The sequence below is a fragment of the Apiospora hydei genome (genome assembly GCF_038363865.1).
Source record: "Apiospora hydei strain CBS 114990 chromosome Unknown utg000007l_segment0_segment0, whole genome shotgun sequence".
NCBI lineage: Eukaryota > Fungi > Ascomycota > Sordariomycetes > Amphisphaeriales > Apiosporaceae > Apiospora > Apiospora hydei.
Genome location: NW_027117366.1, coordinates 4,125,124 through 4,151,088, shown reverse-complemented (window position 1 = coordinate 4,151,088; position 25,965 = coordinate 4,125,124). Strand labels below are relative to the sequence as shown.

Sequence of the window (25,965 nt, the reverse complement as noted above, 5' to 3'; positions counted from 1 at the left end):
GACCTCTGCTCGGACCAAGCAACGCATTATCATCAAAGGCTGCAAATTTTTCGGTCTGTAAGCCCAACCAAACTTTCGGATTGGACACCTACGCGCCGCATCCGGGCCATCAAACCACATCATCACACCACACAATGACTTCCCAACCCCGGAATCCGCCGGCCTCGTACGGCAGCACCCAGCAAAGCCACCACCATCACCACACATCCACCAAGCCCACATCAGACGACGATGTGGAATCGCTCGCCCCCTGCTGAACAGCAAGCAAAAGCAGCACAGCAACGACGAGCACCACACCAACAACGGCGACGTCCTGCGCGACATCATCATCGGCTTCGCGGACGGCCTGACCGTGCCCTTTGCCCTGACGGCGGGCCTGTCCAGCTTCGGCGACACCCGATTAGTGGTCGCCGGCGGCCTCGCCGAGCTCTTCTCGGGCGCCATCAGCATGGGCCTGGGCGCGTACCTGGCGGCGGCGACGGAGCTGGAGCACTACCGCAGCGAGGAGGCGCGGGAGCGGGACGAGGTCGTGCGCAAGCCTGAGGCGGAGCGGCAGGAGATCTTCGACATCCTGGGCGGGTACGGCATCTCGCGGCGGGCGGCGGAGCCGCTGGTCGAGGAGCTGGCGCGCGGGGACCCGGAGGAGTGGGTGCGGTTCATGATGGACTTTGAATTAAGGCTGGAGAAGCCGGACGCGAATCGGGCGTGGATCTCCGCCGTGACGATGGGGCTGAGCTACTTTGTGGGCGGGCTGGTGCCCATGATCCCGTATTTCCTGATGGCGAAGGCGTCGGAGGCGCTGCTGGTGTCGGTGGGCATCACGGTCGTGATCCTGCTGGTGTTTGGGTACATCAAGAACTGGGTCACGATCCGGAACACGCGGGCCGGGGTCCGGGGGGCGCTGCAGACGTTGCTGATTGGGGCGCTCGCGGCGGGGACGAGTTATGGGATTGTTAGGGCGTTGAATTGAGGGAGAGGAGAAAGAAAGAAAGAGCGGAGATGCCTGGGCTCAGTACGGGGAAGAAAAATGCAGAGGCCGTCTTCTCGTAGACGATGGAATGCAAAAGTTAGTTTACTTGGGTTGTTGCATGGCGTTAGATATATTACCCCCCCTTTTTGCTAGACTCTCTTCCAACATACAGCGTAGAGAGTAGTTATACATTGAGCGTTTCAGGCTTTCGATGAAAGGCAAACACCTGTTTCCCTCCATGTGATCAATGATAGAGCCTGTATGGTATGTTCTTCTTCCGGTTGTCTTTGCCGAATCGGGCAGCCCACGCGTCCTGGCCTTGTGTAGTTGGATTTAGGTCGTTGTAACATTTTCCAACCCGAATTCTTTGGAAGACTTCCGATGGCTGCTGATTTGCAATCCACTACCAGGGTCACGCTTGCTTCTGACCACATTCCGATGACGGCGTGTCTGCCTGGAAGGGGTTGTAACAAGCCGCCTCCTCCTCCTGTTCACCGGAAAGAAGCCTAGGTCAAGAAAGGGGTGGCAAGCCGGATAAACGCCGCCCGTACGGATCCTCCGTGCACGATGGAAGAGCGGGCAGAATAGGTACACTAATCAAAGCAAATTGAAGCCTTTGCACTGCCATTTTTGCCGACTACATTGCACGTATTGCCACTATCGCCGGCTTTGCTGCACGTATTGCCATCGCGGCCGACTCAACTGCACGTATTGCCATTGTCACCTGTTATGGGCCAAACCGGAGGAAGATACTGTATAGGTACCCTAACTGTGATGTTGTAGCCTAGAAAAATGAAACACCCCTTTTGACCGGCCACTGTACTGATATATACATCAGAGAACGAAGAGCCGGTACGTAACTCCTAATAATACCTGCTGACTCTGCGCCTGCCGCCTTTGCACCGGTTGCGCCTGCTCCCTCTGCCCCTGCCCACTGCACCTGCCGACCCTGCGCCTACTTCCAGTACACCTGCTCCCAGCTCACTTGCTCCCACTGTCACTTACTCCCGCCATCACCCACAACCGCTGTCACCCAAGCCATCGTCACCCAAAACCATCGTCATCCGAAACCATCGTGATTCAAAACCATAGTCGTCCAAAACCACCGTCGCCCACAAGTACTGTCACCTACTGCCTATCCCAATCCACGGCCATCGCCGTTTTCGATCATCATGTGCACAGTCGATGTTCATCTGTACCTCTGCGGCAATTGCTTCAAACTCGTGGGACGAATCCAAAACGAGGCCACATTCGTCGCATGCGACCACAAAGACAACTACATGCCGGGATGCCCCAACTACGTACCGAATATTACGACCCATTCAGAGGGAGATCTCTGTGGTGGCTGCGCGCGCAGGATACAGGAGGAACAAGCCCGGGAGGAGGAGGCCAACAGGGAATAGGAGGCCGGCCACGTCCGCGTGCATTGGCAGGGGAGGGCGGAGGGCGGATGAGGGGGCTTCTCAAGGTGTTTACATACGCGGTGCCTTGATCAAGTAACCGCAGCAGAACTCGGAGGGATGCAGATGCAGATGCAGAGGCAGATATGCATATGGAGTTGGCATTCGTTTTGATATTGTTCAGGAAGCTCGGATCGGTCTGGCATCGGACCATCCAGCCGGGCTGGGGAGGTTCGGGCTACATTTGGGCTTGGGGGTTCTTTCCTTCTGCCTGTATTCCAGAACAGTCTTGACATGGGTTAATGGAACGTGATTTTCACTTTTATCCACAAGGGGCGGTTTAGTCTTACACAGCTAGTTACCTCATAGTTTGGATTCTGCCAGTATCTTCTCATCAGGGGTTGTTGGATTTAGCATTCCGCATCTGGGTGTCGATAGCTAATAGAAATCTATTGCCTTATTACAAAAATAGGATCGGATTTGCCGTGCAGTCTCCTATTGCCTTGTATGTCTTCTGAACGCGACTTACCGCCCTTTCGAAAGTTTACTGTGACACAACGAAGGCTGTCGCAAGATAAGAAACGACCATATTTCCCAAAACACTGCACGGCAATGGACGAATACTCTGTACCCCTTTATGCCCAACTACATCAGGCCTGTTTGGCTACAGTAGAGAGAGCTCAATGGGTGTGTAAAACATCTAGCAGACCTGGACTTCAATGTTGCGGTCCTTTAGCTGCCCATGTTGCGTAAAGGAGGGGCTGCTTGTGTATGTGCACCTCTAATATGTTACGCAACAAGCCAAGATCACTAGGTGAAACAAAGGGTCACATGGATGGTGAGGTCAACTATCTCCCTGCAGAGACCATGGTGGACAAAATGGAAATCTTGATCGGCGAACCAGCATGCAGCACCCGTGGCCGCCGAAGAGATCTTTCTTCACGGACTCCTTGATGGGCTTTACCCCTTTCCGACGCTCGTTATATTATCATAGTTTCTGTTTTGGGTACCCGTCAATCCAAGTTTGCACCGATGTGGGCGACTTGACAAATGCCGTTCCCATGTTCTACCCCTGGCTGGCCATGGGAAGATCGAATAGATGGACCTGAGGTGTGGGAAAGTTGGCAATGCCATGCATTTCCATCCCAGGAATGGGGTGCCTCGCCTGATGTCCGAGGGCTACGGCAGTTCGTAGCGAACTATCTGGACCAGACCCACGGGGCGAGGATGCTATATTCATTCATGCACTCTTACCAGCCGTACTGATTCGTAAAATAATTGATTTGGTCCTAGTCCCCGAGAACGGGTTTGCTTCTGCCCTTGTCGAGCTCACGGGGCAAGAGGGTTCATCTCTTGACACGTCAATGACGGGAAGCCGCAGCCACTCACCACTCCCACCTTCTGTACCCCTGGGCTCAAGCTGGGATTCTTCCCGGCGGACATTGACTTTAACGAAACATCAAACAGGGGGTGGGGACTTAGACAGGAGGAGAGACCACTAAAATCTGACCCCGAGATCTTCGGTATAACGATTGGCATCATGGCTGGATTCGAATCAGTGTTCCTTGGCGCAACTTGCTATTGCCCTCGGCGCACCAAGCACTACGCTACATGGCTCTCTGATTGGTGACGAATACACGGAGATGCCAGGGGACCCTCTAACATCACCTTATATCGCCAGTTTCTACTATTGTAGGCTTGGCCTAACTATCATGGGTACTCTTTGTATTACCATATCCAAGTCGCGCCTCCCCGACATATTGATTGACCAAGACAGGACCGACCTATGGTATCTCCGAAGCCACTTTCATTAGCTTACACTTCGATATCGACCGCCTAAGACGTATTAGTTCGATGCAGCACGGATGCATATGCGTGATTTTCGGTTCTGTCAAAGAAAGGCAGCGTTGCGGGCCGGACTGAGTGTTAGCGGCCAATTGCCCCTTTGAGGCCGTCATTCCTGGACGACACCCTAGGAGCCTTTCTAAGGAACTCCCAATTAGGAATTACGAGAACATAATCCATGACAAGAACTATTCATTACGTATTGAACTTGAACACTTAGCAAATAGAGAAAAACAAATGTAATAACCGCAAAGGCTATACGCAAACAGATCGGTCCAAGTTGATGCGTGCGGTAATTAATGAGTGAGCTCAGTGGCTTTCAACAAAGACAACCAAAGGAGCCTTACATCTGCACAAATCGCAAGATCTTCCGGATGCAGCTTGAACTATGAACTCCACGTATGATATCCACGATCCCACGGTCGAGAAAATAGGCATATAAGCCCCGGCAATCACCCCATCCTCATCGAAATTTTCTTTCCTTCCTCATCGCACTCATCTCATCATCGAGTAACACTCATCTTCACTGACAAAACATCCTACGGAACGCCATTACCAACCTTCCTACCGCCAACTTCCCTCGTCAACTATCTCATCACTTCCACCCTTCTTCGTAAACTCGATCTACCGCAACCACCGTCACCATGTGCACCGTGATCATTGATGTCTACTGCTGCCGGTATTGCCATCGCGAAGTAGAACCTCGGACCCGCCGGGAGCCCTCATGGGTTGCTTGCGATGGACCGGAGAACTACTCGCACTTGTGCCCAAACTACCGACCAGAGGCTAAAAAGCACTATCAGCACGTGTGCCGTGATGGCACCGGTTGCCAGACCGAGTTCTCCAAGATGCACTACGGTGCACGGAAGTGAGTAGCTTCAGAAACTCACCCGCTTACTTAACCGTTTGCGCTTGACGCTCTCTTGCCATTTAGCTGATGACTAGCTGGTCATACGGGATCACCGGTACCCGCCTTCCGGATATTTGTTGCTGCAGAGAGCTATGTATCTTATAACCATGTTTTACCTCTAGCTCAGGGGAATGCGATGACCTATTTTCGTTCTTACTAAAACGTCATAGGTGTCCCCGTTTGTTGCTAGGTACTAACCCTACCCCCATAGCAGTGTCTTTGCATTTGTCGCATTATCCTCGGACCTCCTTACCGGAGACGTCCTTGAGTATTCTCATGCTGGCATTGCTATTGATGAGCAGATGCTTTAAGTAGGAATTCTCTCCTAACCGAGATATGAATACACTCTTTGGGCGATACATACAGTCTTTACGCATACCATGATCATGTGACATTTAATCGAGTGACTATAATAATTTGTGACGTAATAATATTTGATAAGTAATATCGAGCTGCCAGGAGCTGCATATTGGAAATATATACTCTATGATAACCTCATTGTGGTTGCTTTTCTAGTGGCCCTACTACTACAAATGGTTCCCGTTACTCGTGTGGTTGGAAGCAGAGTGATGCCAAGGCCGTAGGGGGTACTCGAAGTGACCAATCAGCAGCAGCCCATGATGCCCAATCCAGCAATTAAGCACGCGCCACCCCCTGTAGAAGGCCAGCTATTACTTCGCTACTGTCAGCTCTCCCAGTAAGGGAGGTATTATCATATTACCAAGTCACAACGTAGGTGACAGCCCACGGGAAAACAACATAAGGTCACATCTCCCAGAATGGTATTCCTCCTATTTAAACACCCATCTCATGTACAACGGAAAGTACGCTGTAAAAACCGAGACCAACAGTCCTGAGAGGATCAATGCCCTCAGTCGCTCAATCCCACCAAAGCAGCATTCCTCAAGTTTTCCTCCTTGAACGTTCCGGTAAAGTTGACTGTTTGATACTTGGCCGACGCAAGCTGCTTCTTCAAATTAGAAGTCCAGTCGCAATGGTATTTCTGGAGCCTTTCCGGAATCGTCTCACTGAAGCCAGACAATATGATCTGGCCTAGTTGTCTGTCGACTGTCACTACACTTGACATGTTCTCGGGATCCGGAAGAGGCCACCAATTCAACTCGCCGAGCTGCTGTAAGAGAGACCCCAAAGCCAAGCGCTCGCAAAGCTTTTCGTGCTTCTTGTTGCTGCTATGGTGAGGCATTTCTCAAAAGAACTCAAACCCTTCCCATGTAGTAGCTTTTGTATGAAATCATCCAGCGCTTTATGGATTCTTTTCAGGGTCCCCAGTCGATGCTTTTGTAAAACCACTGTCAAAGAGGTAAGTTTTGGTAGGCTTGTGACGAGATGAGTCAACCAAGACAATAACTTACCCATGGAAGTTTCAGAAAAACGTGTATCTAGAGATTCAAGGTCGGTACCATTGATATGCAGGTGGCCGTTCATGATGGTACTGTTGTTGGTGACGTGATTGACTACTCTGGTCAACAGGACTTCATCGCCAAGACCACGGCCTATCCAGAAGGCTTGGATAAGAGTCTTCGCGTCGGTGCCTGATGTAAGAGGGAATTGTAGTGGCGCCACAGGAAAGTCACCGGTGACCCAAGACTTGGCCCTAATCTTCAGCAAGGAGAGCATTTGGAGCCTTTTTGCCATGGAGACGATCTCGTACACTTCCTGAAAGGTCTGTCCAACGGGAACCTGGCTGAGTTCTGCATGGGCGACAAGCAAGAGGAACTTCATTCCGGTCGGCGAGCCGTCTGGTAGGTGTTCAGTCCAACCTGCTTCAGAAGTACCCGGCTTGTGGTTGTCACTCTTGGGGTCGAATTTAGTCTTGAGGACGGGGGAGGCGCGCATCAGGGCCCGGTGGTCGGCGCGAAATGCAACTGCCTTCTCGACAGAGAAGAATGACGTGGCCGATCCTACAAGATCAGCGCCAACAACGAGGACTAGATCGCCATCGGGATCGATGTTAATGATGTTGTCCAAGGGTGCGTCCCTTGAAGGGTCAGCATGTGAGCCTATTGAGGCGGAAAATACGCTTCTTGCAACAGAAATGAAGCGATCTACTTGTATGGATTTGATGATCAAAAGGAATGGACTTTTTTACTTACGAGCTGATCTCCTCGGCCTTGCGTTTCTCGCCAGGCTGGGGGGAAGACGCCATCTTGTGAGCTTGTTGTTCCAGGACAGATGTGGTTCTGGGAAAATCTGCAAGGTAATTGTAGCTTGTGGGAATGATGCAGGTTTGTGGTTTTTGTTTGGTGGAAAGGCGCGTCAGTACGTGCCTGTATTATTTCCCCACCTTGTCAAGCGGATAAGGTGTGGTAGGGTCTTTGAGTACCAAGGCAACAAACCAAGCACCTTGCAGAATTAACAAGCTGGAGTACTGGCAACTGACTGAGAAATTTCTGCCAGATAGTTGCCTGAGGCAGTTCCAAGACCTGGTGCGGCTGCTTCGTATCTTGGATGGTGCTGTTGCCAACTTTCCCTTTGCTAGCAAGCCCAAACGTACCACGTGCCAACTGCAGCAACGGTGGTCGACGTTCAATTTGTTGTACCACCAGCATAAACCCAAAAGTTGTGCTCTTGCTGAATCTGTGTTTATGAGCTCGTGCCCGAATTCTAGATTTAATCGGTGATAGTGTAATGCCTGGTAGTCATGAAACAATCGCCTTTCAACGGGACAAATGGCAATATCATGGCATTTGAATCAACGAAGCTTCTCAGTGTGGCGGCAAGTTTCTGCCTGATATTGAGCAGCCCCGATTGCCATTCAACCCTCCATCCAGCAGAAAATCCGACTGTCCATTTAGATATGATCAGGTTCAAGTCTCAAGGCCCGTTGTTCCCCAGCACCTACATCAGCCCTCACCCAGTCAGGTTTACCTACGACGCCATTTCTCATGGCGCGTTGTAGGAGCACAGAACCAGGTCGAGTGTGCCAATCTGACATTAACGAGACTGGTATCCATGGATGTGGTGTGCAACTCAAGGTTCTCTCAGGACTCACCACTCTGCTCTTCGTACATATCACAAAAGGAATTACACATATCTAACACACTAAAGTATCGTACAAGATGGTTCTCAAGAATTTATTGATGCAACAGCTGTTTGGTTCCTTTGCCAAAAGCCTCGCAATGGAGTCCTCCTTAGCTCATATCCGTCTCAGTCATTTTTCCCCGTATCATGCCAATGTCCGCTTGTACTCAAGAAACCTGGAGATGTCTCAACCCTCTCACCCTCCCTTTAGCTAAGGCATGTTCCTCAAGGAGAATCCTCGGTGGGTGCAGCTGCTGGTGCTGCTTCCACCACTAGCGACGCGATCGTCGGAGGGCGATGCGCTCACGCTCCTCCGATTCAATGCAGGCCTTGCAGTCGTAGTCTTGATGGTAGATATAGATAGGCTCGAACTGGGGACAGTCGGGGTTGTACGAGGCGCCGACAGTGCAGAGCGTCCAGCTGTTTTGGCGCTCGACGGTCTCGATCCAGGCGTTGCACTTGCCGCAGTGCCATTGGTCGTAGATGACTTTACACATGGTGTCGGTGGTCGGGTCGAAGGACGACGAGGTTGGATGTTGGTTCTTGATTGGTTATTCTTGAGGGATGACAGCCTGGTTTCTGATGAGTTCGGGAATCCGATTGGTGCTTCGCTGGGTCTTGGTTCGGTTGACTTATCTTATTTGCTTGTCGGTATGATGCAGATGACTCGAGGTTGGGTCTCCTTGAGAAGAGGGAATCAATGTGTGATGTCGATGGGCTCGTGTCGAGTCAGAAGATGTTTCTGGTTGTCGTTGAGATGCAATTGTTTTCTCGGTTGATGCTACTATGCTGCAGTGACGAGAAAGGTCTGAGACTTGATGATCAGTTAGGTGGTCTTTTTTTTTTTTACGCATGCTTGGATGTGATGCTGTGTTCAATGTAGCAGGATGGTACATTGGCGGGAGGCGTTTATTCTAGAGGATGTTCACACGGCATTCCCACCTCCTCATAACGGACCTGGAACATAGCTTATATGTCCAGATGGAGCCTTGTTATGCCTCCTGGGTTTATCTGCACTTATACATCACCGTAGATGGCTAGGAGGAAGATGCCAAATATTGAAATATTTAACCAGACTTACCTTTTTAGCTATTTACGTACTTAAATGCTTCCTCCCCAACAGGGATGATTGGTAGGAGAACCAGTGTAAAAGTTTTAATGGATCTAGTTCGGCTATCTAGGCGATATTCGTTGTTCCTGTTGTCGAAATATAAGTTTTTCAGTTGGAGCCTTTGTTGTACTATGAGGAGAGAAGTAAAAGTCGGTAGCTAGTGCCCTTATAGACATCCTTTTATAGGAATCCTTTCTGGCCTTATACTTATGCTGATACAGATCGGTGTATAACATGACATTGTCCCCAGCATGTTAGCACGTTATGTTAGTACTAATTGTATATACCCGCAACATGTTTACAGCTTGACACGCATATTGATTATGGGGTGGTCTACTCAGGATGGGATGATGGGACTTGTACAATCTTCAGTCATACCTATCATTATCCGCTTGGCGAATGATGCCCGACCGTACATGAAGCCGGAGGTCGTGATTCTACAAAACAGAAGCCCAAAATCTTGCATTCAATGGCTGAGAATAAATGGCCGAGTCAAGCAGCAAGCTAGTGGTACTATCAAGGAGTGTGGGACCATTAATAACAGGGAGGATCGTCATACCTGACCTCTGTCTTCCCTTCGCTGCGCAGCTTGGTATCGGCCTTGAATTATTTAATCCGCAACCCCTCACCCGATGTAGTCATGACTACACTCCCCTTGGCGAAAAGAAGGGGAAAACTGGCCAGTTCACTTCAGCCTGGGCTGATTCTCTGGAAGTCCGGCGGCTATCAAGCCAACAGAAACCCCGGACCAAAATAAGCTGACAGCAGGGTTAGCGCTAGTATGCACCCTCTTATGCACTTATTTCATTTAGAGACTGGAAAGATTCGGTGAGGGAGGTCTCAAGCTAGTGCCGCGTCTCTTCCTGTCAGACGGCGCACCTAAGGGGTTGCATCCGACATAAGCTTGAGTGTAAGGCTATGCTGACAACCTAGCCGCTGCCACTACCTCGCTGCCAATGAGAGGCTCTACCGATGTTGCAACGGGAATCCTTCCGATGCATCATCCATGAGAGTGACGCATCACAAGATTAATTGATGCCTGCATTGGACGGGTGCTGACGGTTTCGGACCGAGACCTTTCGGGAGCCCGAAGAAGCAGGTATATGCCAGGTATCGATACAGAGATTCCCGGTCCGAACAATGGCAGTCTGCAATATCAATATATAAGCTAAGAGATGTCCTATGGCTCCTGACAAAGGGATCATCTTCTCCATGTCCCTTTAACACACGAGGCTCTCTATCAACGTTTCTGAGCATTGCGAACGCCTCTTTGAGTTACTCAAGCCACTGATACACGAAACTTCCCCGGCCAGACAATACACCGGCATTCTCTTCACTCGATCAGTATGACGCACGGGGAGCAAACCAAACCAGCGCAAGTCGAGCCTCTCTCACATTGACCTCTTTTTGTCGATGATACATACCCATGAGCCCTTTGTGTGCCTCTTGCTGACGCGAATACATCCTCTCTCCAGTGAAGCTCATGGTTGCAAGAAGTCCCAGGAGCCTACTATCAGGCCTGATACAACATGTAGCTTGAAGACAGGGGCAATTCATCTCCTTCCCAGAACCTTTTTCTCAAGCAGAATGATCGTCAACTGACCACTTACACTATGGATGATGTACAGAACCTAAAAACTCAGCCTTCAAACCATGAGGTCGAAAAGGTCGAAATTGTGCTTGTAGATATATGGGGAATTGGGGCATGGTGTGACGACATGCCCAAGCAGTATGACTAGCAGCAAGGGTTGATATTAATTTGTGGCGGCAATGGGAAACTCTTTATTGCCTATTGGACAGCATGCAGCACTCCGAGAATATTTCATGGTAGGGTCGAATCGAAAAAGGCAACAGTCAGGAAGGCGAATGATATAGCTGTTGGCACTATACTGGTCGACTGAATTGCTTTATTCTACTATCCAGATCCCTTAAAAGATTTCAATCAAATTACGCAGATATACCATCCACCCGCTTCGGGAAGGAATCCGGAGCTTGTAAGTACGGACAAATACACAATGACAGCACCCATTCCCGAACACGGTGTCCTTCGCTATAGCCAGATCCTAGTTTACATGATATTGTGCCGTTTCCGACACCCGTCAGAGCCCGCCCAAGACCTTCCCGAGAGGGCATGGCCTATACGAGTAGTAGGTGCTGTGTGTGAATGGTGTATTGGAATGGCGTGGCGATTTGTTCATAAAAAGAGTCCTGCGTTTCTGGCTCAAGGTCGATACGCAGGGACTTGGTGCAGGGGTGTGTCATTTTCCGAATCCCCCGTCTGCCCACGTGACAAAATTACCAGGAGCGGGAGGAATGGAATAAATTCGCACCACCTTCATTGGATAACCAAGTCCAATTGGGGTCAACCTGCATGCTGCAAGTGTGATCCAATGTTTATTCCATTCCTACCCACTTTAAAACTGTATAGAATAATGGCTTCGTGCAAAACCACAAGGTCGGCCTTCAACTGAATAGGTATATATAGAAAGGAATCTCTTCGTCATCTCCTCCGATGAACTTGCGTTCATTCTTCCCATGCATCATAACACCAAGTCCCTACTTCTCTGTCCGCTGGCTTGAGAATTGCCCTGTGACCTTCGAGCTCGACTTACACAATACTACCACCAGCGACCCAGCATCTTCTATTCACGCAAGTAGCCCAGCATGGCCAGCAAGCCATCTGCTAAGACTACGCAAGTCCACTCTATCCTACCTTCTCCTCAGCCTATCCTTGTATCACCCCGTAGTTACCTGTCATGTTTAGATACTGACCCCTACTTCCCACACCCCAGTCAAGCCGGCGGCTCCAAAACGTCCCAGAAGGCCACCTCCACCGCCGCTTCCGCAGGCTCTTCGAAGACCAAGGCAAGCCATCGCTCCATCTCAGCCCCTTATTGACGCCACACTGGCTGTAACTGACCCCGTCTAACATACAGGGAAGAAGAACACCACGAAGAAGCCCTCAGGCCACAAGTCCAAGAAGAACGAAGATGTCCATGTCGATCTATTGGGGGTTGGGGCATGGTGTGACGACATGCCCGATCCTGAGCAGTACGAGAAGCAATGCTCGGATGCTAATAGTCATCTGTGATCATGGTGGGCATAGCAGTGACCCAGACGCGGGATGGCATGCTACTACCAACAGCCAGAAGGGCTACGAGGATGTGGAAACCACGAGGACCAATGACATCTTATACGGGAAGCATCTCTTTATTCAATCTATGATTTATGATTACTTCCAACCGTGCCAGTGGTCCGTCTCTCTCCCTACTAGATTGAGTCGAGCAAGACCCAGACCGTGCTATGTCATACCGCATACCCCTTGAATAACCCATCCCACCTATACATACCTAATCCGTCGACAAAAACAGTCTGTGAAACAAAGGATATCTCCAAAAACGCACGCACACGCAAGTAGTAAGCCTCGTCGCGCAATGGTATGACGCCAGACAACATCCGCCCAATATAATACAAGTATACCCACTGGTATATACAGCAACAGTGGCCGTCACCCCGATTGCTCGCTCATTTCTTGTTCCTCGAGTCCTTCTGTGCAGCTTGAACCCTCTCGTGACACCTAGCCAAGTCAAACTCGACCCGATGCCAAGCTGTGGCCAGATTACCCCGGAGGTTGAAGATGCTCTTGTAGCACTGCGGTTGAGTGTTGTAGGCATCATCCGTAGCCTTGACCACGAAAGTTGTCTTGGCCTCATGCTCGTCTCCCTCGTGCTCCAAGGGAACAGCGCCCTCGTACGTCCAACGCTTCCAGCACCAAGCCTTGCTGCCCTTCTCGTGCGCCGAGTCGTCGATGAGCTTGGCCTGGTCCCAGTTCTTGCCGTTGTCGAGGCTGATGTCGACGCGCTGGATCTCGCGACCGCCGCCCGAGTACGCGTACCCCTCGATCTGGATGAGGTTGTTACCCTCGGCGTCCTTGGCCTTCTCCCTGGGCACGCTTTTGGATTCGGGCTCCGGCTTTAACCTGGTCCGGGTAATGGCACTGGTGATGGGCATCTCCTGGATCGACTTGTACTTGTCCCAATCGAGGTTCTTAACCTCGTTCGGGCCGAAGCACTTGTAATCGCGCCGCTGCCAGCTGGTGCTGCTTTCCTCGTCGGAGATGACAATCTTGTTTACCCATTTAACACATCTGGCCGCGACCGTTCCAGGGACAATAACTCGGACCGGGAACCCGTGATCTCCGGGCAAGGGCAGATCGTTCATCTTGAATGCCAAGAGAACATCGCCGCGGGGATCTAGGATTGACCGAATGGGAATACTGGCGCCGTAAGCTTCCAGGCCGGAGAATTGGACGTGTTGCGCATCCTCGGGCGGGTTTTCGAAAGAGAAACCAGCATCAGCAAGAACATCGCGGAGCCGTACTCCTTCCCATTTCGCACAACTAATGGCGCCTGAGCCCCACTGTAGTCCATTCGTCTTGCTGGCATGTTCCGTCATATCCTTTCGCCTGTTGCCAGAGCATTGCAGAACCGCGGTGATGGCATGCTGCTTGAATCTGGACTTCAGCTCGCCAACCGTGTAAGTCCGCACATCGCCGTCGGGGAGTTCAATCGTGATACCGTGAGAGTCGCCCGTCTCGTCCTCCACGACCGGAACCCACATGTGGTTGCGGACGTAAAACACATCGTTGGGGGTCAGGAAATGCTCGGCCAGATCCTGGCCCGCCGTCTCGGCGTTGCAGGGTTTCGACGTCAATTGCCTAAGCTGTGGGCTCCGTACAGGGTCGGCCACAAAGGGGTCTTCAATGTTGTCCATGCGCGGTCGGCCATCTTCCAGGTCGTCCGGGTGCACCTTTCCGACACAGTATTGCTCCAGAATTTCGCGTACATAAGGCGTCTTGTGGATGGAGAATATGTCCCAATACGGTTCGATGCTGCCGCCCGCCGCGCGCAAGATGACCTCGCCGCCGGGGTGCGCAGGAATCCATTCCGTAATGTCATAGACCTTGTCCTCGAATACAACCCATGGTCGTGGTGATTTGGGCCCGTGTTCCTCTTTGATCTCAGACAGTCTGTACCTCGGGTGGCCGTCATTGGCCACTATGTTGGTCTCGTGGGTTGCCGCAGCGGGAACGTCGTCTGGCGAAGCGACCGAGTCGCCAGCGACTGGCTGGAAGACGGAGAAGAGCACAGTAAGCAGTCCACCGCCAGTAGCCAACAGCGGAAGGGGGCCAAAGCGGCGCGAGCTCCCAGAAGGTCGCGCGAAAGTCTTCTGTTCGGCAGATTGGAATGCAGAGCGGTAGGAGAACGTGCGCACCGGAGACGCGACGAATTGACGAGTTTCGGTCGTGAGTAACGATCGTGCGGCGGGCGCCGGCCGTCTTGCGAGCTTCCAGAGCTCTCGGCCGATTTGACGTGGAATCGGGACGGACATGATGGAGAGAAAATGCCGGTTTCTTGATCTGATTTCAGATCGGATCCTGGTAGATTAGGTCAAAACACCCGCTCGGAGCAAGTCCATAGCCGTGAAGAGGGACGAATTGCCGCTCTCGAGTGGCAATGGCAGTATTTCTGGAAGGGTCTTGGTGATGGATGGCGTCAGCGGGTATGTACGGCGGGACCCTGAGAATTTAGCTGCGTTGAAGGGACCCGGCGAATTGGTAGTGGTGTGGGGTATCCCGATGGAGATGAGTTCGCCAATTCAATTGATTGATCAAAGGACAAGAAGTTCAGTAATTGGACCGTCAACCACCAAACCGTGCAACATATGTTGTGATACTTGTAGAACTTGACAACAGAAGCGACCGAGATGGCAACACTCGTTGGGCCTTTTTAGGGAATTGGGGGTGTAAGTCGGAGAAAATATCGGTCAAGGGAGTGGCAGTGGCAGTGGCAGTGGCGCGTTGGGAATTTGGGGAAGTCCTGCGCTGCGATAAGAGCTTGGTGGTCGCAGGTCCCGATATACTTGGCCCGCAGAAAGATGGTAGCAATCCAAGCACGCAAGCAAGCACGCAATGCATCAAAAGAAGAAGGAGAGGGAAGCAAACCGACTGAGAAGGGCCGCCTGCATTATATTGCCTGTAGGCTGCGCGGAGACAACTGCGACACAATCACGGGATCCCAAAACCAACGGCAGCCAATGCCTGGTGTCACTTGACGCATGCGCCGGTCTGGGTTGGCACGCCGATAAGGATGGATAAGGGATAAGGTTTGAATCCGTCCCTTCCCAGGATGCAGGAACACGAGCAAACAAAAACAAAGCTGAATCAATCAATCAATTGTTTGGCAGTGAAGCGGAAACAGGAGCTGAGCCGGGGCTTGCCGACGCTTGCCGCCACCCAAACTGGCCTCCTTCGTCTGTTGGATGGGCCATTTGCTAATGCGTACCTAAAAAGAATGCCCAAGGATGCACCTGAATGCCCCATCGGCCCCGACCCCGGCTTGGCTTGGTCAATCCGCTGGAACACATGAGATGGTTTCTGACACGCTGGCGGCTGGTGATCCCCGTTCGCCGTTTTCTCTCGCCTCTAGCGACGCAGGGCCAAGGCCGATGTGGGAACGTCGTGCAACCACCTCGCCGAGTCCAAGGTCGCCGGGAATGCCCACCGCTCAACTTCCAACCACCCGCTCCTCATGTCCGCCCCACAACCATCCGAGTCAGATGTCAGTCTGTCTCCCCCGCCTTTCAATGGTTCCTCTCTGCAGTCTTGACGGGCAAAAGGCCATTTGATCAATGGCAGCCCAGTTAGCACAACTGGCGCATCTCCTTCTTGTCGGTTATCCCCTTGATGGCGACAACGCTGCCCCACCATATCGTGTCGTCCCGTATGGATTAGGGAATAACCAGTGCCGTAGTATGTTTATCCAATTAGTAACATAATACCTATTCTTATTAAATAATACGGTTACTAAATAATTAGGCCAGTCGATTACTCGCGGTAAATACTTACCTGTTATATTATACCGAGGGCACCGTTATCGCCATTAAGGGGATACGCGCGTATAACCGCTCCCGGTCCCCTCGCAGCGGGTTCTCCGCCACTCTGGCATCGCCCAAGACGTAACACTCCGCCAGCGTCTGGATGTTGCACTGTATCTCCATACTGAACGGGCAGATCTTGCCTTCGATCCAATCGCGGTCGATGTCCTCTTGCGGCCTGCGACGCTCCACCTCGGCGCAGATATCGTCGATCTCGCCCCCGCTAATGAAGCCAAAGTCGAGATGGCACGCCGGCTTTCCACCGGGCCGCTGCATCAGCTTCTCCCGTAGGATGTCGAGGGCGCCGGCCCAGCTGCTTTCGCCGCCGTCGGGCGCCCCCGAAGCCGCACCCCGCAAAAATCAAAGCTTTCGAGGTCCCCGGCGGCCAGTCTTCGGAACATAGTCTCGAGGTCTTGTTGCTTCATGCAGAACGCTGACAAAAACAGCTTCCGCGCGTGCGTCCATTGGCCTGCGGCGGCTGCGAGGACAGGACCCAAGTCGTAGTTCCCTTTGTCGTCGACCGCGTCCCCGGCGACGGTAAAGGTAAGTGGTTGCATGCAGAGTGTTACATCTTCGAGCTTCGGCCCGGCGACCATGGCGGACAGAAATGTGTCGATATAGACTCCGTCAAGTGCCGAGGCATGCTCCTCGGGCGCCTGGGGGGCTCTGCCCCCAGCGGTGTTAATTTTAAAGCGTTCGAGCTGTTGGCAGGCGGCGCGTAGTTCCGTGGCCCACACTTGCAGCGATGGCAGCTTGGGAGACAGTGGGAAGAGGTCAGAGTATCTCCCTGCTGCGGGGAAGCATCTGATCACCAGATTTTTCACGGGTGCACCGGCTTGGTAGCAGGCAAGGGGGATTTCCGTCAGTAGACGCACTGCAGGTACCACCATCCCTTCGCTCGGGTCTGTGGCGAAATCGCACCAGTAGTGCGGCGTCGACATGGCCCAGAGCAACCGCTCGTTATCGTTGATATACCACGCGGCATCGTGGGGCTGTCCCCACCCGTCCAGGAGTCTCAGAGCGGGCTCGTGTGTTAGGGTGAGTTGGAGCCCTTCATGGCGCATCTTTGTCAGACATCGACTAACCGTTTGGTGGAAAGAACCGCTCTCGATAAACTCCAGCTGTTCTTGGTATTTCTGGCCATACAGCACGTGCGCTTCCCTCAACAACTGACGGTAGGTGTGAAGTGCCCTGTCCCTCTCTGTTTCCTCACCAACAAGCTCACCTGCGGCAGCACTGGTTCCTTGGCCAGCATCACCGGAATCGCCACCATCTTCCCGCGCCGTTTCGGATGACTGTTCCTCCCGGATTTCTTTCCATGCATTGACAATCCGGTGGTAATTCCGGGAGCACTCAGCCGCCTCGGGCGAAAACCAGTCCCGCTCGCCCCGGTCGAGACGGCTTTCAAAGGGGTCGTCCTCGTTCACGACGCCAAACACCTCGCCGCGCGCCTCCTTGTCCCGCCCGTACAGGGAGTCCTTCCAACTTCGGTCGTACCAGCACAGCATCCGCCCGAGGTCCTGCTCGCGGGCCCGCGCGAAGGCCGCCAGGTCGCGCGCCTGGGCCGGGTCCCGGCACGCCAGCGAGACGACGACGTGGCGGACGCTGGCGGCGAGGAGCGGGTTTTGGGTTAGGAACGCTTCGGCGCGGCGCGCTGAGGCGGCGTCTAGCCTGATGGTCACGGTGTCGAACAGGAAGGGTGTCGCGGCGGTGCAGAAGCGCTGGCATACCTGGCGCAGCGCGCGGATGGTTTGGCGACGCGCCACTCGCTTCTCGTGCCAGGTGTCGGGCGTTGTCCGGAATTCGTCGAAGATGAGATGTAGGATGTCCAAGGGGAGGTCAAGAACGCCAACTGGTACGAACATGGGCTCACCACGGGAAGTACCCGGATGCGGCGGGTGATCTCCCATGATTCTAATATCAGGCGTTGCGGGCATTTGGGCCATTGTGAGGTCTTGGAAACAAGCGGTTATTAGATAATATAGGGTTGAAGAACGGGAATCAGCCTTCAACCCTTGGACGCTATATATGCATGTCAAGAGTGGAGGGCGAATAGCGGCACAGCAGACCAATGGATCGGACGATGCCCCTATTAGGATAATTTATCTTACGATCCACCTAAGACCCTGAGTCACGCCACTGATGGGTCCACCTTTATATTTGCCCGATTCGGATGCTCCAGTCAATATGCCAAGTATGCAACCTGACGTCCAGGGTTGAGTTCGCGATGTCACCAGAGACATATGGATCGGGTGAAGAGCCTCTATGTGCATTGGGTATTATTCAAGATCTAACCCTTGAGATGCTGAGTTGGGGACTACTGTAGCACTCCGTAACGGGCCACTCAGAAGGCCTGGCTGGAGGGTCGTCTCTTGGCGTCCAGGGGGTATATGTTAACACGAAGATACTGGTTTGCCAGTACTATGCCTTCTGAAACCAGCTCTGCAGCTCTCAGAGGAAGTGGTCGAGATGTGGATCATGTTGGCACGCAGCCGATATTGGTTAAGGAGTGGATTAGTCTGATGAGTGTAGCGGCTTGCTCAAGATATCTCGATGTGGTTTTGGCATATGTAGCAAACCAGGTTCTGAGAAACTATGACAACTCGAACTCGAGGTGTGTGTTGTTCAAAGAAGCTAAAGTGGACGGGTGATCTTTGGGAGAGAGCATGATCACCGTTTGATTCCATGAGCCCAGTGGCAACAGGCAGGGCTTAGGCAGGGGGACAAAAAGGATGATGCGGGTGTGACAAAACGAAATGCAGTCACATCCCACACTAGGATTTGAACCTAGGTTGCAGCAGTGCCTAAGCTCGCCGTGTCTTCTACCTCTGGACCACATGGGATTTCTGTAGCTGTACCCATTCCGGTTATGACAGTAATTTGTCTCATTGGGCCTTATGAAGAGCGTAACTGATATAGACAAATATGTTGTTGGTTGGCAGGTTGGCAAGGCCGGCAAGATTATTGATTAAAAAAGGGGTTATAGCAAGGAGATACTAAAAAGAAAAAGGAACCGGAAACTTGAATATGTACTACCCACACCAGGATTCGAACCTAGGTCGCGGCGGTGCCGGAGCACGCCGTGTCTTCTGCCACTAGACCATATAGGACTTCGGGTTTCCTTTTGCTCTACATGTCGGCGACTCGGCTTGTTAGGACTTATGAAGTGCCTCAAATTTACACAATGTCAAAGAAGGAAAACGGATAGGGAGTAAAAGGAATACACACATCTTATTGAGTTTGTTTCTCTCAACGCTGGGATACGAATCCAGGCCGTGACACGGTGTTCCATAAACACACATGTAACATCCTGTACCACTAGACCACATGGGGATTCTCGCGTCCTTTCTTCTGGTCATGTTGGTCACTGGTCTTATTATGGTTTAGAAAGCGCCGTGTGACGGATGGATTCACAGACGCGAGGCAGGCACTAATCAGTGCGACCACAAGTCAAATTCAAAAGGATGACTTTTAACCTCGAGGTAGTTCCTTTTTACCGGGGGGTTCCAACTCCGGCTTTGTAATAAATAGAACAGGCCAATTTTTATACCACAGAGCGGCACCCCTTTTTTCGATATTGTCTCCTTTCTACTCGGATGCTAGTGACATGTCCAGGAAGATCTGAGAAATAGAGGGGTATGGATATAACAGGTTAGAGAATTACACGTAGAGTGAAGTTCGACTTTCATGCGTCAAGTCTCTGTAAACTCCCTTTGTCCCTTTCTCGACATGTTGCGAGTAGGGGGCCAAGATGGAGATCTCCTCTCCGAGGTCGCAATCATAGGGTTAATTTCGATTGTCCCCTTTCTATGTCTGGCCGTCCGTTCATTCATATATATACTGCCATTGACTGGATTGCTTCAAACAGTACGCCGGCCCACTTCTCACCCCTTCAACCCGGTAGCTCCGCCGGCAACTCATGATCCGCTGCCATCTCATGCACCACCCCCGCCGGCGAAGACGACGCATACCCTCCCAAACTCATCCCCACAGGCGGCAGCCACGGCCTCGCCGCCCCCGCCGCCGCACCACCACCCGCACCGTCGACCACCACGCTGGGCTGCAGCAAGCCCACCCACTGGCGGTACATGGCGTACTCCTCGGGCCGCACGTTGTAGTACTGCAGCGAGTAGGCGAGCTGCTCGTCCGGTACCGAGGGCATGGCAGTGATGTTCTGGTTCTGGCTGAAGCTCTGGCTGTTGGCGTTCTCGATCCGCGCCTGGACGTCCCGGTACCGGTCGAGCCACTGGCGCAGGTCGTCCGACAGCTCCGTGGGTTCCATCTGGACATTCTCCCGCGACGGGGACCACAGGAGCGCCTTGAACGCGTCGCGCACGCCGCCAATGCGTTTTCTCGGCAAGCTGGAGCTGGAGGAGTTGACTCCGTCGCCCAACGAGACGGACGGTGAGCCAGTGGCCGGTCGCGGAGGTGGGTGGCGCGGCTCAGCGGTGGTGGCCGCCTCGCCTGCGCCGTCGTCTCCCAGGCCAGCTTGGCGCTTGGCGAACATGTTCAAGTTGGACAGTTTCTGGACCCGTTTGAGGTCTGGCGGCTGCCAGCTCCCCGCCGTTCTCTTCAATCGCCGCGATCCGTGCGTGTACCGTGTCGAGGGCATCGAGCTCGGGAACACGGTGGGCTTGGCCGAGGTGAGCTGTGTTGTTTCAGTAAAGAGCAGTTGCGGGAAGCCGCTGATGGGATGCATGGCCAGCTCGCCAAAATGCATGACGATCTGGGTTGGCCGCATCTTGTTCTTGATGTGGAACCGGAGTCTGCCGAGATCAAATTCCCCGGTCCGTATCATGTGATTCATGGCGCGCTCCGATACATGAACCACTTTCAGAGGCGTGAGGTCGCCGTCCTCAAAGATGACGAATTTCGGTTCCTCATGCTGCTGGCTTGCTCGTTTCAAGAGATGCCTGCCCAGGTTGCTCACATCCGCCGAAGGCTGAGGCAGTCGACACTGGATCCGCGCTGCACATCTATGTTAGTATAGGGCTGGGGTTTAAGGGTGCTAGTATACGCGATTCAACTGACCGTGAACCATTATCTTGCCGTCGTTCTCAGGCTCAGTATCAATGGGAAGGAGTTCGAAGTAGAAGCTGGACGCCACCAGCTGCCTTGCGACATCTTGGATTCGTGACCGGTCACGCCTCAACGATTCTTGAGCTCGTCGGCGCAGGTCGTCAATCTTGTCTTTCTCGTCCAGCGCGGGGATGGTTCCTACATCGGGGTTCAGGCGTCGGAACCTCGACGTGGTGAACGAGGTCGTGGAGAGGGCCGTGACCATGTTGTCAAAGAACTCGTTCCAAGACCTCTCGCAATCTAGTGTCTGCTGCATGTTGTTTCTCAGGATGCTGTACAGTTGCCGGCCATGAGTGAAGACCCCCTTGCGAGCTTCGCTCATGTGCTCAGAGCCGACTCTGCCCAGATGGGTGGATCCGCCCGTGCCAAGGGACAGGATCATGTCTGGTATTTGCACCTCGGGCCAAAGCACCTTCCTTTCCGCATCTGCAATACGTATGGGGTTGTTATGCAGAACTGCGCCATCGATATACGTCTTGTGTGACAGTTCATGGTGGAAAGATTTGAAGTACCGAGGTGCTGCGGTGGTTGCTCGTGCACTGGGTGTGGTGTTAGTCGTAGCAGAAGCGTGATCGCTCGTCAGGGGTTAGCAGGCTGAGAAAAAGACTTACGCTTCCCATATCTTGAGCTCAGTATCGTTCACCTCGGGTCTCTGGAAATGGTAATGGCTGGACTTAGGGGCTCCTCTGGGCTGGTTGTAATTTGCAAGCACATAGGTTTTGTTGCCAGCCAGGTTCGTTGCCGTGACAGCCACCTTTAGGGGCAACGTAGTACCAGGAAGACGCTGTCCTCCATATAGGAGTAAATCTTCGGTGAAAGCGAACTGCATGGCACTTTCCAGAGTTGTTGTCTGATATTTCGAGTGATGATAATTCTCGATGAACGACCCGATAAGTGGCAGAGTGCTTCCACTTCGGCGGGTGAAGACTTCGTCACAGAGCTTCACGAACTTCTCAATGCATTCACTAACTCTCCATTGCATCGATCCGAGCCCAAGCGCTACGAGACCTCCAGTACTGCAGAGTCACATTAGCCAGGGTTCCCAAGTTCAAGGATCGTATTTCACTCACCTTGTGCCTACTACCAGATCGAAGAAACATTGTATGGGGATGCCGCCGAGAGCTATCTCGATTTGCTCAAGAACCTCGAGTTCGACAATGCCGCGAATTCCACCGCTAGTGAGTGATCAGCATTCGAGCTCAGCAAATCTGAGGACGTTCAGTACGTACCCATCTAGCGTCAGTATGCGGACGCCTGCAGAGGCCGGCTTGAGGTAGATCGTACAGGCTTCCTCGCGGCCACCCTCAATCTCCTCCATCGGACACCCGAAGACCCTGTAGCCGTGCACATTATGCTGCTCGCCATATCCTTGGAGACACAGGGTGCAAAGGACATGGCCACATGGAAGGCAATGCTCGGCCTGCCCAAAGAGGCAGCAGAAACAGGCAGTATGGCTTGTGAGAGCGGCGTGGCTCTTGTTGCTGGAGCTGTTGTAAGTCGCACGGCGGAAGAAGCTGCGCATCACCATGTTCTGGTGGATAGCCAATGCCGCGCTCTCCTCCGAGGTTCCAAATCGGTAATCCGTAGTTAATTGCTGTAGGAGCTGCGTCAGGCACGAGTATACCTTCTGCCGGAACTCTTGTGCATTATTTTCAAATGAGAACTTGGACTGGTACTCTCCGGTGGCGAATACTTTGCCATCCGCCGATTGGTGTCCCTTGGCAGTATGGCCGAAACGCACATTGACGCATCTCACTCCCGTTTTGGGGTTGACAAACTCGCACGGCCAGTGCTGGTCGCAGAAGTTTTCGAGCGCATCTTCCAGGTGGTCCATGTATTTGGGGAATATTTGATCGGCAAAACCTTTTAGATGGGGCATGTTAGTTTGGACTGGCATCTAAACCATCGACGTCTGGGCTCTGTACTCACCCTTATTCTTGTGTCGGGAGGAGTCCAGCATGATACAGGAAGCGACCATATAACTAAGCTCGGAGAAGATCTGTGGCGCTTGAATTTGGGGATGGTCTTTCCACAAGTGTGTCATGCCTAGCGCGAGCTTCAGGATGTTACCACCAAAGTCGGGCGGAATCGGCGAGTTCCTGAAGGAGGCCTGAACGAAGTCGAAGGGAGACTCGAGCGTTTTTGAGTAATGGTTGAAGGCTTCTTGGAGGTAGGCGTGCATGTCTTCGACGTCGAGGAGCATTCTTACTTCATTCCGCGCACCACGAGCAGCGATGCAGCCTGAAAGAGTGGCCTTGTAAAGCTTCTCGACTTGCTCTGCCATCAGCTTGGGACGGCCGTCTGCTGGTAAACGGATGATCTGAGAGAAGTTAGCTCTATGAGGGCCAATAGTAAGGACCCCAAGATGCACTCACCTGGATGGTACTATAATAGCACAGCACCAAGTCCAGAAGATTATCAATGGCCTTGCCACGCTCTCGCCAGAACTGTGCCCACTTCTTGAATGTCTCATTGCGATTCACAGTGTGAGCCAGGTCCTCGAGGATGGTTTCTGTGTTGAACTTGACATCCCATAGCTTCACGTCAATGTCATGCTCCGAGGCATTCAGGGCGATGATTGCATGGGGGAGGACAGGCTGGTTTGACGATGTTTCGATAGCCGCCGCTGCCCACTTCACCAGCTTCTCGAAAACATGTTCAATGGTCCTAGGGATGTGTTAAACATGGCACACCGTCATGCTTGAGGAGGTATGGTGGGCTGCTCACCTCGGGTTGCGGAGAACAAACACAATGGTATCAGAAAACGTGTAAAGGAGTCGTGGATAAAGGTTGGTCACAGCGAATTCTCGGCTTCGGGTGCGCGATTCGCTGGCCCACTCCAGCTCCCGTTCTGATATGATCTTGCTCGCCTTCCTGGCTTGGGCTTCGGCATTGGCTTCGGTTTCGTTGGGGTTGTCCTTGTGTGCACGCCGCATCCTCCTGAACTTAGCGCCCAATGGCTCCCGCTCGCCGCCCTCCAGCCCTTCGCAATCAGCGTACAGCAGGGGCCCAGGAGAGTCGCAGGTTCGCGGATCCAGATACAAGTGGACATCCTCGGATGTGGGCAGATGTGCGCCACGCGGCCCGACGACTGGGGTAGGGAAGAAAGCAGGTCCATTGAGGCCGAAGTCAATCAGTAACTTCACCAGCGTGCTCTTGCCAGCTCCAGTTTGGCCTACGAATGAGACAAGACTCGGAGTTCTTCGGTCGCGGTCAACTTCCGCCCATCTTTCCATAAAGCTAGGCTGGCTTCTGATGGGATCCGTGCTTGCCATCAGGTCGGCGAAACGCCCATAGTCTTGGAACACTGGCGGTGCATTGTCTTCTGGTCGCTCGACACCTGCGAAAGAGTAAGCCAAACACGGCTACCATCACATGAGAAAACTTACCAAACCATGAAGTGATTTCGTCGGCTTTATAAAGTTGTTCACGGACCCAGTTGTCAGTTGGTGGCGACAACACATTCTGCACCTTCTCGGCAACATTGACATCCGTTTTCTCATGGGGAGACCACCGCGCGGTGGCTTCCGGTGTACAAACTGGCCGTTCCAACACTGTTCGCAGAATGAGGTTTCGCAAATGTTGCAATACCACACATCCTTTCCATGTTCCTCGCATTGTTCGCATTTCTTCTGGTAGATGGTTTCGGAAGCGGCCGTAGAAAGAGACGGTGCGTTCGGTGCAAAGGCTTCCTCCACCGTCGCTTGGAATGGAACGGCAGCAATTGGCTGCGGTGCTGTCTTTGGGGGGACTGGTGGGGGTCTTGCCTCGACACTGGAGCTTCCGCGACTTCGTCTCTTCGTTTGAACGTAGTTCGCTTCAGGTGGACTCATGCCCATAGTAGGAGCCTCAGGTAAAGGCGAGGAAGCACGGGAAGCTTCAAACACCCAGCGTTCTTGGGCATCTTCGAAGATGTCGGGTGTTTCATCGGCCTCGGTCAACTCTGAGGCTTGTCGCTGAGGGGTTGAATTCTGCGGTGCTGCTGCTGAGCCAGAGCCTTGGCGCTGTTGCAGCGGAACTGATTGGGTCCAATTCATGGCGATTGTGGCTGTGATGCTAGGCTGTCGAGGCTCCTAACAACTTCAAGACTTGAGACCCGAGTCGGCCAGAATATGTGAAAGCGGAAAAGAAAACATCAGCAGGAAACATGAGGGGCATTGGAAACCCGTGGTCAGAGCCTTGAGCACTCATGTTGTGCAGATGACCCCGGTTTGTCTGATTTGGGGGCCAATAGTTGGAGGCGTTCATCTTGGGACATTTGTACACAGTGAAGCAGTTGGAAACCAGTAAGGCTCAGTAACGCCATTGCCAGATCAGCCAGGATCCCGGTGCAGGGTGAGACTTTGGGCTCACGGCTGATGGAGTTGCATGGGGTATCGGCCAATCATGACAGGAGGATAGCGCCCTTGCAGCCTCCATCCTGGAATCGATGTCTAGAGCGCATTTTCAAAGAGGGGAAGTGCAAAAGATGCAAGATCGGGACCATTTCGACTCTGAATCCTGGCCTGGTGATGGTTCATTGCTAAACACAAGACGGTAGTTGGAATAGAGTTGCGATCAAGGTATCCGCCAGACTAGTAGAAACTTGGACAACTCCTCGTTGTAAAGTTCGATGGGAGGAGCTGTTCGGTTCACCTGGTGCGATAGGATATGCGGGATCCTGGTCTCATGT

General features: G+C 52.7%; 8 protein-coding genes across 8 annotated transcripts; 3 read left to right on the top strand and 5 right to left on the bottom strand.

Moving 5' to 3' along the window:
• Nucleotides 1-134: 134 nt before the first annotated feature.
• Nucleotides 135-970, top strand: PG997_010432 (uncharacterized protein; the record flags this gene model as incomplete). Its single annotated transcript, XM_066814747.1, has 2 exons — nucleotides 135-166; nucleotides 262-970. 2 exons carry the CDS (start codon nucleotides 135-137, stop codon nucleotides 968-970), a joined length of 741 nt encoding a protein of 246 aa, XP_066666709.1.
• Nucleotides 971-2,142: 1,172 nt separating this feature from the next.
• On the top strand, nucleotides 2,143-2,373 carry PG997_010431 (uncharacterized protein; the record flags this gene model as incomplete). The annotated part of the gene is made up of 1 exon (XM_066814746.1): nucleotides 2,143-2,373. The coding sequence occupies one exon, from the start codon at nucleotides 2,143-2,145 to the stop codon at nucleotides 2,371-2,373; it is 231 nt and encodes a 76-aa protein (XP_066666708.1).
• A 2,486-nt stretch (nucleotides 2,374-4,859) lies between these two features.
• PG997_010430 (uncharacterized protein) lies at nucleotides 4,860-5,436 on the top strand (the record flags this gene model as incomplete). The annotated part of the gene is made up of 2 exons (XM_066814745.1): nucleotides 4,860-5,083; nucleotides 5,340-5,436. 2 exons carry the CDS (start codon nucleotides 4,860-4,862, stop codon nucleotides 5,434-5,436), a joined length of 321 nt encoding a protein of 106 aa, XP_066666707.1.
• A 560-nt stretch (nucleotides 5,437-5,996) lies between these two features.
• Nucleotides 5,997-7,292, bottom strand: PG997_010429 (uncharacterized protein; the record flags this gene model as incomplete). Its single annotated transcript, XM_066814744.1, has 3 exons — nucleotides 5,997-6,312; nucleotides 6,495-7,124; nucleotides 7,240-7,292. The coding sequence occupies 3 exons, from the start codon at nucleotides 7,290-7,292 to the stop codon at nucleotides 5,997-5,999; spliced, it is 999 nt and encodes a 332-aa protein (XP_066666706.1).
• Nucleotides 7,293-8,439: 1,147 nt separating this feature from the next.
• On the bottom strand, nucleotides 8,440-8,664 carry PG997_010428 (uncharacterized protein; the record flags this gene model as incomplete). Its single annotated transcript, XM_066814743.1, has 1 exon — nucleotides 8,440-8,664. One exon carries the CDS (start codon nucleotides 8,662-8,664, stop codon nucleotides 8,440-8,442), a length of 225 nt encoding a protein of 74 aa, XP_066666705.1.
• A 4,139-nt stretch (nucleotides 8,665-12,803) lies between these two features.
• PG997_010427 (uncharacterized protein) lies at nucleotides 12,804-14,669 on the bottom strand (the record flags this gene model as incomplete). Its single annotated transcript, XM_066814742.1, has 1 exon — nucleotides 12,804-14,669. One exon carries the CDS (start codon nucleotides 14,667-14,669, stop codon nucleotides 12,804-12,806), a length of 1,866 nt encoding a protein of 621 aa, XP_066666704.1.
• A 1,820-nt stretch (nucleotides 14,670-16,489) lies between these two features.
• PG997_010426 (uncharacterized protein) lies at nucleotides 16,490-18,160 on the bottom strand (the record flags this gene model as incomplete). The annotated part of the gene is made up of 1 exon (XM_066814741.1): nucleotides 16,490-18,160. One exon carries the CDS (start codon nucleotides 18,158-18,160, stop codon nucleotides 16,490-16,492), a length of 1,671 nt encoding a protein of 556 aa, XP_066666703.1.
• Nucleotides 18,161-20,106: 1,946 nt separating this feature from the next.
• PG997_010425 (uncharacterized protein) lies at nucleotides 20,107-25,330 on the bottom strand (the record flags this gene model as incomplete). Its single annotated transcript, XM_066814740.1, has 10 exons — nucleotides 20,107-21,182; nucleotides 21,246-21,832; nucleotides 21,905-22,309; nucleotides 22,364-22,468; nucleotides 22,523-23,156; nucleotides 23,223-23,613; nucleotides 23,669-23,960; nucleotides 24,021-24,633; nucleotides 24,683-24,758; nucleotides 24,890-25,330. The coding sequence occupies 10 exons, from the start codon at nucleotides 25,328-25,330 to the stop codon at nucleotides 20,107-20,109; spliced, it is 4,620 nt and encodes a 1,539-aa protein (XP_066666702.1).
• Between the last annotated feature and the right edge of the window lie 635 nt (nucleotides 25,331-25,965).